Consider the following 10,165-nt stretch of genomic DNA (forward strand, 5'->3'; position numbering starts at 1 on the left):
TTAAAAAGCAGAGACACTACTTTCCAACAAAGGTCCCTGTAGTCAAAGCTATGGTTTTTCCAGTAGTCATGTATGGATGCAAGAGGTGGACTATAAAGAAGGCTGAGTGCTTAAGAGTTTATTGATTCTTTTGAACTGTGATGTTGGAGAAGACTCTTCAAAGTCCCTTGAACTGCAAGATCAAACCAGTTAATCCTAAAGGAAACCAAGTCTTAATATTCACTGGAAGGACTGATGCTGAAACTGAAGCTCCAATACTTTGGCCACTTGATGAGAAGAGCCGACTCATTAGAAAAGACCCTGATGACGGGAAAGATTGAAGGCAAGAGAAGGGGATGACAGAGGACCAGATGGTTGGATGGCATCTCTGATTCAATGGACATGAGTCTGAGCAAGCTATAGGAGATGGTGAAGGACAGGGAAGCCTGGCGTGCTGCAGTCCATGGGGTCGCAAACAGTTGGATATGACCGAGCAACTGAACAACAGACTAGGAGAGACCCCAGGCACATGGCAGAAGAAAATACAAAGCTTATACATAAAATGGGACACTATAAACTAATCAGAAAAGGATGATTCTCACAGAGTCCATGTTAAACGGAAGAAGTCAGATGGAAAACAGTACATATCATATCATTTTTGTGAGGTTAAAAAAATCTACAAAACTAATCAATGGCAATTCAAGTCAGAATAATGACTGCCTTTGGGAGATATTTAGTGGGGATGGCATAAGCGAGACTTCTGTATCTTGCTCTTGGTGGGAGTGACATGAAAGAGTGCATTCATTCTATTTTTTAAAATCTTAAGATACATGTAAAAACTATACTTTATGAATGTTATATTGTAATGAAGTGTTTACATGAAAATGAAATAAAATTTTCATATTAAAAAAAGTTAACAAATATTCATTGTATTCAGTCTTTTCAAATAGTAATGGAGAAGGCAATGGCAACCCACTCCGGTACTCTTGCCTGGAAAATCCCATGGACAGAGGAGCTTGGTGGGCTACAGTCCATGGGGTGCCAAGAGTCGGACACGACTGAGCGACTTCACTTTCACTTTTCACTTCCATGCATTGGAGAAGGAAATGGCAACCCACTCCAGTGTTCTTGCCTGGAGAATCCCAGGGACCGGGGAGCCTGGTGGGCTGCCGTCTCTGGGGTTGCACAGGGTCGGACACGACTGAAGCAACTTAGCAGCAGCAGTAACATTCTTTACTATTTGCTGCTGCTAAGTCGCTTCAGTCGTGTCCGACCCTGTGTGACCCATAGACAGTAGCCCACCAGGCTCCCCTGTCCCTGAGATTCTCCAGGCAAGAACACTGGAGTGGGGTGCCATTTCCTTCTCCAATGCATGGAAGTGAAAAGTGAAAGTGAAGTCGCTCAGTCGTGTCCGACTCCCCGCGACCCCATGGACTGCAGCCTACCAGGCTCCTCCGTCCATGGGATTTTCCAGGCAAGAGTACTGGAGAGAGGTGACATTGTTACTAGTAAATGTTAATAGTAAAGAATGTTGGTCTAAAGTCAACATCTAACATCTTAGATGGTCTAAGTCCAGAAAATTATCCAAAAGCAATGGTTTCTTTGTTTATATAAAAGCTACTTACCATAGCAGTTGCAATGATTTTTATTTTTATTATTTATAATGGAAAAAAATCTCAACTAGCCACCATTAACATTTTTTTAAAAATCTATCAGAATCACCTTATAATTTCTCTACTCTGAAAATCAATCTTTTATGTTTTCCTAATTCATTTAACTCTTAGACCACTTAAATTCAAATTATTCATACATAATGACCCATTAATAGTCAAAGCATGTAACAGACATTGTTCTCATTTTTAGAATCCAAAGGGCCGTCAAATAGGCTATATATAAGATAATCATTTGTACTCAAATAATCAAGGAAATGAGAATTCAACACCTAACTTAACTGAGAAACTTCATATGAAAAAACAGAATTAAATTTCAAATTATAAAAAGGGCCCCTAGTATTAAACAAAAATAAGAGAAATATACATGTCGGAGGGAAAAAGCACTAAAATAACCTTCGTTTTGACATGATTTGATGATAGAGTTCTTAGCAATTCACTAATTCCCTCATTCAACAAATATTTCAGTGCTTATTACATACCTATTCCTTTTCTACAAATTCAGAATACAGCAAGAATACAAAAGGAACAAAACAGATGACTTTTATGGTCCAGAAACAACAAAATAATGGTGTGCCAAAAATAGGAAAATCTGATTCTATACATTTTTATTTTTCAACATGCAACAAATATATACAAATATTGCACATATTTCACAAGGTACTATTTAAAGTCTGACTAGTTCTCTATCAAGAACTTATACGAACATTGCTAATATATGGAACAAGTTTGTTTCCTATAAAACAAAAACATTTTATATAATATTTTCCTACTAGTTTTTAATATGCAGCAAATATGACTATGTTCCTCAAAAAGAGGATTTTTTCATTTTTTGCTAGTCAGATGCAAATGTTTAAAGTTGAAGGTTATGAAATAAGATACTATTTGTGAGTACACACAGAAGATGCTCCATTATTACAAACCATTATTGTTCTCTTGTCCTATTTTCTGCCTGCACACAGGGGCTGATAAGAAAAAATAAGCAGAACAGGTTTTTAAAGTTTCCAGCCAAACCTACACTTTATAGATTGGGGGAAGAAGAGAGTGCTTTTCTTTTTTTTAAGATAAAAGGGAGGGGAGTGGAAATGAGTGGTTTAAGGAAGTAGCAATGAAGAGGAGACAGGCTTACTCTCCAGCCTCCACCTTATTATTGTTAGGAGAGAATAGCAGCATAAATAAGAGTCTCGATTGACTGTCGCCCTCCTTAATTAGTAACAACAGTTATACAATGTTGAACACAACAATTTCTACCCAAAAAAAGGTAATGTAAGACATTTATACCATTACTATTTTCATATGCAAGAAATAAATATAAGGGGGTAGTCCCATAAGAAAGGTAATATCCAGAATGTATACTCTAGAGGGAGGGGCTTAGGAGGAACTGGTCAACAGAGGCTATTCTGAACAGTGATATCAATATACGGGAATATTCTAGAATTAGGAAAGTAGTATCACCTCAAAATGACTCTAATTCATAAGTCTGACATTATAAGCCTTAATAAATCTTACCATACATCGCATTTCCCTGGTGGCTCAGACGGTAAAAATCCACCTGCAATGCTGGAGACCTGGGTTCAATCCCTGGGTTGGGAAGATCCCCTGGAGGAGGGCACGGTAACCCACTCCAATATTCTTGCCTGGAGAATCCCTATGGACAGAGGAGCCTGGTGGGCTACGTGTTTCCCCATAATAGACACTCAATCATTATTTCATTTTTTAAACCAAATTTCTACAGTACTTTCATGGCCTTTGAAAAAACAACGCAGCTCACAAGATTAGGACTTTTCTTTGTCAGCCATCTCTAAATAAGTATATTCTAAAAAAATCTTAAGTAAAACCAAGATTTGGTCTAAACGCTATAGACTACAATGGGACCAAACTCCTTTGAGCTATAAAAATCTACATGTGGTCTACGATTTCATCAGCTATTTGGGTTTTTCTCTCCCTCTTCCAGTTCTTCTGTGATATAACTGACATGCATCACTATATAAGTTTAAGGTACAGCATAATGATTTGACTTACATAGATCACAAAATGATTACCACAATAAGTTCAATGAACATCATCCCATACAGATACAAAATTAAAGAACTAAAAAAATTTAACCCTTAGGATTTACTCTCTCAACAACCTTCCTATATAACATTGTTGTTTAGTTGTTAAGTCGTGTCCGACTCTTTTGCAACCCCAAGGACTGTAGCTCTCCAGGCATTTCTGTCCATGGGATTTCCCAGGCAAGAATACTGGAGTAAGTTGTCATTTCCTTCTCTGGGGGATCTTCCCAACCTAGGGACTGAACCCACGTTTCCTGCATTGGCAGGCAGATTCTTTACCACTGAGCCACTAGAGACCTTCATATAGAATATACAATACTGTTAATTATATTTACCACATTGTACATTATATCCCTAGTACTTAAAACTAGAAGTTTATACCTTTGGACTGTCTTCATCCAATTTCCTTCCTCTCCTCCCCTACCCTCACCACGAATCTCTGTGAGTTTGTTTTCTAAGTGTAACTTATCTACAACACTATGTTAGTTCATTATATAACATAATAATTCAGTATTTCTAAACATTTAAAAATGATCACCACAGCAAGTCGAGTTACCATTTCATTGGCTATTTTGGCAGTCACATCATCAGGTGAATTTACAAGAACTACCTTTAGAGGTCAGTTTTTTCCCAATCTGTAAAAACTATTAACCCAAATACTACAACTTGAGTTCATCATTTTGGCTTCAGATCATGTAGACCTTCTTCAATTGTTAATAACTAGACCACCTAAATTTATCATCACCTAACTAAGGCTTTCGGAACCATAAAAGTTTCCTCAGGGATCTAATTATTAATCAGTAATCAATACTCTCGGAGAAGGCAATGGCACCCCACTCCAGTACTCCTGCCTGGAAAATCCCATGGACGGAGGGGCCTGGTAGGCTGCAGTCCATGGGGTCGCTGAGGGTCGGACACAACTGAGCGACTTCACTTTCACTTTTCACGTTCATGCATTGGAGAAGGAAATGGCACCCCACTCCAGTGTTCTTGCCTGGAGAATCCCAGGAACAGCGGAGCCTGGTGGGCTGCCGTCTATGGGGTCACACAGAGTCGGACACGACTGAAGTGACTTAGCAACACCAGCAATCAATACTCTGGGTAATGCAATGAACTATTAATTCAAGTGGGCAAACATGTATGATCACCAACAGTCACTGTATTAGTGAAAACAAAAAGATTAACCCAGTCCCTACACTCAAGGACTCAAAAGCTTAGTTTTACACGTTTACAATATAAGTGTTAGTACAGAAGTGCTACCAAAGATAGGAAGTATTAAAGGGTAAAGACTAGAAGTGTAAAATAAAGAATTCACTGAATCTATCAACCAATGCACATTTTTAAATTTCTTCCAAAAAGATATCATGAGCTTTGTCATATGCACCTAGCTAGAAATATGATGAAAATAATGATGGCTTTCAAATTATACACTCTGAAAACTAAGGGCCAAAAATCATAGACCAGGAAACTAAGGCACAAAAAAGGTTTATGTATCCCTATAAATTAAGTCAGACATTTGAACCTACTTCCTAATTTCCAAACTAGTTCCCTCATTTCCCTAATGAGGAGAGAGCAAATTTTTTAATAAATCAGGATATGAATGTGACCTATGCAAACATTTTTTTCTATCTATATATACACTCACAATCCATACATAAACTGATTTTTTTTCCTCATTGACCTTTAACTTGCTCCTCAAAAGACTAAAAAGCTATCACCTAATAAATAAAAGATAGGACTTCTCCAATTTCCAATTTATTTGTAAAAAGGGCTAATCATTACAAAATCTATGCTTTGCAAAATTATTAATTCATATTTAGACTTCTCTGTCTACCATTCTTCCTATGGTAATAAAGAAATCAACACAATAAACAATGCATCCTGAAGAAATGAATGTCACCTCTTTGAGTGATACCACCCAGAACACAGAACCCAGAACTGAGTCCCTAGCATATATTCACTACCTTATTTAAACGCCCATTTGGAACACAAGAAATCTCTTAAAGTACAATTTATTACCAGTTAATTTATATCCCCAAACAAATATCTGACACAACCAATTTAGCCTATTACTATTAGTTCTGTACCCCCGAGTCAGTATTAGAATGGTTTAATTTTATAACTTTATTCTCAAGTTTAACGTAAGACTTAAGATAGCAATAAACTCCAATGAATATTATAAGAAATAAACAAGTTTGAGTGCATAACTGCTTTATCATATTTTCTTTTGTTAACAGTGTGTTCTCAGTGAGGTTTAACTTTGGGACAATAATGTGATCCTACAGATGAAAATAATATTAAGAACTGGTTTCTCAATTCAAATTTTCAATAGAATTTTCCCAGCCTCAAATTCCTCAATGGCAAGAGCAGGTGTTTGTTACAATCGTATCGAACCACAATATCCTTATTCAAAACTGAGATTTGTAAAAATAAATAAATAAAAACAACAACAGAAAATCTACGCCTTGTCAATGCAGGACACAGGTTCAATCCCTGATTCACCAAGATCCCACATGCAGCAGAGCAACTAAGCCCATGCTCCACAACAGCCAGAGAACAGCAATACTGAGCCCACCTGCCACAACTAAAACCATTTGTGCCTAACTCTGAGGTATTAGAGTCTGAGTCAATCTAGTGCATGCTTTGCCAAGCACACAGGATTGGCAGAGTAGGGATAAGGGTGCGGTGACAGAAGGAATCCAAATTTCTTTACCAGACTAGGAATTCAAGTACGAATGCTTCAAATAGCTTCTTTATCATTAAATCATTGTGAATATGGGTCAACCATGGAATTACATTCTTTTATTAATGTTTCCCTGACACTAATTTTGCTCAAACCTGGGGCTTCCCAGGTGAGTCCCTGGTAAAGAAACAGGTTCGATCCCTGGGTCAGAAGCAGTCCTGGAAAAGGAAATGGCAACCCACTCCAGTATTCTTGCTGGGAAATTCTATGGACAGAGGAGCCTGGCAGGCTACAGTCCACAGGGTTGAAAAGAGTCGGCTACGACTTGAACACGCACGCCGCAACTATTGAAGCCCACATGCCCTAGAACGAGAGCTCCACAAGTGAAGCCACTGCAAAGAGAAGCCCCTGCTCTCCGCAACTAGAGACAGCAACAAAGACCCAGCACAGCCAAACATAAATAAATAACTGTAAAAACCCAGGAAATCTACTTAAATTTTTCTAAGGCCTCTTCTGGTGCAAACAGTTCTCTATACCAATTTATACTTACTTTAGGTGTAAGCATCCAGTTGATATTAGTTGATTCCACGTTATTTAATTCCTAGTATTTCCCTCAAACCACTAAAAAACAAGTTAAAACCTGGAGATATATGAAATTTTAAGAGAAAAATTAAATTTTTTTATTTCAAAAGGATACAAAATAATTTTTAGATATAACAGAAATTCCCACCTCCTCTATGATTCACCTTTTTAAATTGCTAAAAAACTACTCAAACGCTGAACGTAAATCACTGAATTAGGAGACAGGTAACTGCTTCTGACTGTATTATATTTTTAAATTAAAGTATTTTTAAAGATCACATTTTAGTCTTCTCGAAAATATTTTGTTTCTCCTTAAAATTGCTTTCAATAGTGTTATACAAAGCAATTTTTTCCAGTCTAAATTAAATCTAAACAATATTCCTCCACTATTTTATTAGTTATATACTTTTTAAAGTATTCTGCTTACATTCTTCCTTCCTCTGAAACGTGGATCATATAAGCGTGTAAAAATAAAAATATTTTCTAATTATAAAATTGGAAAATAAAACATGTTCATCTCCTTTAATTAGGACAAACTATAATCAATTACAGAATGTCCTATGTCAATGGAAGAGATCAATAATGCCTGAGACTCTAACCAAGTAAAAAATTAAAGCTCACATAATTTACTACACAATCCTCCCCAAAACAAGTATAATTAATTCTATCTAAGAACGTAAATGGAGGAGCCCCTGGGGTATTTTCTCTTGGGCGGTGTGTTTACAGAATGGGCAAACACTTGCCTAGAATGTTGCAGATTTTTGGGCTGGCTTAAGTTCATCAACTAGATGAACTCTAAAGTTCAATTCTAAGATTCCCAACTGTGAGTAAAACGCGAAGCATAAAAACACTGTGCCCTTCAATTAACCGATCTGCCTTCACTGCCACCCTAACTGGATGCATGGAGACAAAAAACTTCTTTCTCTTGCAGGAGATCCTGGTTAACAAAAGGCAAGGAAAACATGCACAGGTGGGATAAAAAGGCGGAATGGCTGAAATCAGGAGGATCTCGGGACAGCGCCCCCACATTCGTCCCTCCGCGGCACCTGAGAAATCACTGCCCGCCACACCTCCACCCTTCCCGTGGAGGCGTCACGAGCCAATTCTCTGACCTATTACAGTCCACCCTCACCTGGCCTGACACTGGGCATTGTCTAGAATCTTCAGCGCCCAAGAAAGGCAAGTAGGAAAAAGAAAGAAAAGCGAGAGGAGGAGTGAGAATAAAGAACAACGGAAGGGAAGTAAAGCAATCGGGAAGCCGCACGATTTGGGGAAAACTGGGTTCCCCATCGATCACTCAATTTAATTCAGATCACAAAAGCCACCCCCCTGGCTCAAGATAGCAGCCAGACGTGGCCCAGCTAGAGTCCCCGAAGCCACTCCGGTCAGAGCAACGAGACACGGAGAGGGAAATGGGCGTGTGGGCTGGGCCTGGCTGGCCAGAGGCCGGACTCCGAACAAAGCCGCCCGGCTCCCCCTACCTGGGGCTACGGCGGCGGGCGGTGCCTCGCGGCTCCCTGCGTCGCCCAGGTCTGGAGACGCCCTCGCCCCAGGGACCCTCGCCCGGGCTCTGGGCCGCGGCGAGCCCCCTCCCCGCCCGCGAACAGCGCCCCTTTGGGACAATGGGCCCCCTCCCCCGCCTCTGGGAGGGGAGGTACAAAGGCAGAGAAGCGCGGCCCGGCACGGAGCCAGGCGTCCGGAAAGTGAAGGCGGAGGAGAAGAGAGAGAAACCCAGAGGATGGCGGCGGACGCGGCAACCGGCGGGCAGCTCCCCCGGCCGTCCAATTCGCTGCCCTCAGCCCCACCGCCGCGGCAGGGGCGGGAGCGCGGACCAGCAGCCTCTCAAGCCCTGCCTAGAGGGAAGAGGGGTTCGCACACAAAGAACAGCAGTACCCCCACCCTCTGCCAGCGCCGGGGACCGCCCGACGCGCTCCGGTCGCCGACGCCTGCTCAGCCCGAGTCTCTCCGGGGCCAGGGTCCGCGCGGGGCGCCTCTCTCCCGGACTCACCCACAGCTCCGTGCCCCAGCTCATGGTGGATCCTGAGGCGACTCGAGCCGCCTGGCTGCCCGCTGTTCGTCCGTCCGTCGGCTCTGCCGTCAGTCTGCCCGACCTCCCACTGGCGGGCTCGCGGCTCGGCTGCTCAGCCTCCAAAGGTGCCGCCACCGCCGGGTTCCCCAGTGAGTGAGAAAGACGCGACTGGCGGAGCCTCCGCCGACGCCGCGTCCCCGCCTCCCGGAGCCGGCTGGGAGGGGGCCAGGGCCGAGGGGAGGCGGGACGCAGAGAGGGGAGGGGGCGGGGCGCGATGCACCCTGGGATCTGGGCGGACCGGTGCTTGCCCGCCAAGGAGGGCAGGGTCCACTCTGACTGGAGGGTCTACGGTTCGCACAACTCTTCCTTCCCGCCCAGTCTCTGTTTCCCCTACCTCCGGGCTCGGACTGTCCCACCGCCGCCAGAGCCACTCGAATATCTGTCTCCAAAAAGGAAAGGGAGAGAAGGAAAAGTCGCCCACCGCCCTTCTCTGCCCTGTGTCCCCTTAAATGAGGCGGGTCTTTACTGCCTCTTGCCTCCTCCGCTTGGGAGAAACCCAGACAAGGAAACCTCATCCAAATCCTTGGGTTTAGATTGTGGAGAGTTGTATTTTATTTATAAGGAAAAAAAGTCTTAATGGTTAAGGTGATCTTGGGAATCACTAAAAACGTGTACAATGTCAAATATAAATGCAACTGTGCCTCTGATTCTGCTTTTAATAATATTTCTGTAAGTTCTGCCAGGAAATCATAAAAAGAAGTAGATCTTTCAGCATTCATTTGGGATTGTTATGATGATAGGGGTCTTCCCTGATAGCTCGGTTAGGAAAGAATCCGCCTGCAATGCAGGAGACCCGGGACAGGAGATGGAAGATAATGGAAAATGTGACCAGAGGTGTGTCACCTGCAGGAAAAGAGAACTGAGCTTGCCCCTTTTCTGGAATGGGTACCTCGCGCATGGGGGTTGGATAAGAGTCAGATTCCTAACCGGTAGCTCAAAGAACCTATTCCGAACTTCGGATATCTTTCACTTAGAATATCGCAACATTGGATGCAGGGCCACCATTTCCTTTTTTCTCTGTGGAGTTACTTCCCGGCCTTTCTGAGTAATCATTAACCGCGGTCAGTTTGACTTGTTGCTATTAGACATCAAAATACGCTCAGCAACT

At 42.1% G+C, this 10,165-nt stretch overlaps 1 protein-coding gene across 3 annotated transcripts in view; it reads right to left on the bottom strand.

The window, feature by feature from the left end:
- The window catches only part of FNBP1L (formin binding protein 1 like), a 124,581-nt gene extending 115,252 nt beyond the window's left edge, over nucleotides 1–9,329 (bottom strand). Inside the window, exon 1 of one of the 3 annotated variants that reach the window (XM_044944668.1) lies at nucleotides 8,977–9,329. In XM_044944668.1, coding sequence (XP_044800603.1) covers nucleotides 8,977–9,000 — 24 coding nt within the window. In that variant the 5' untranslated portion in view covers nucleotides 9,001–9,329. Of the gene's footprint in view, nucleotides 1–6,936; nucleotides 6,967–8,976 lie in introns of those variants that run through there. The other 2 variants (XM_025288242.3, XM_044944667.1) reach the window with 2 other exon arrangements.
- Between the last annotated feature and the right edge of the window lie 836 nt (nucleotides 9,330–10,165).

This window comes from Bubalus bubalis, chromosome 6, assembly GCF_019923935.1.
Source record: "Bubalus bubalis isolate 160015118507 breed Murrah chromosome 6, NDDB_SH_1, whole genome shotgun sequence".
NCBI lineage: Eukaryota > Metazoa > Chordata > Mammalia > Artiodactyla > Bovidae > Bubalus > Bubalus bubalis.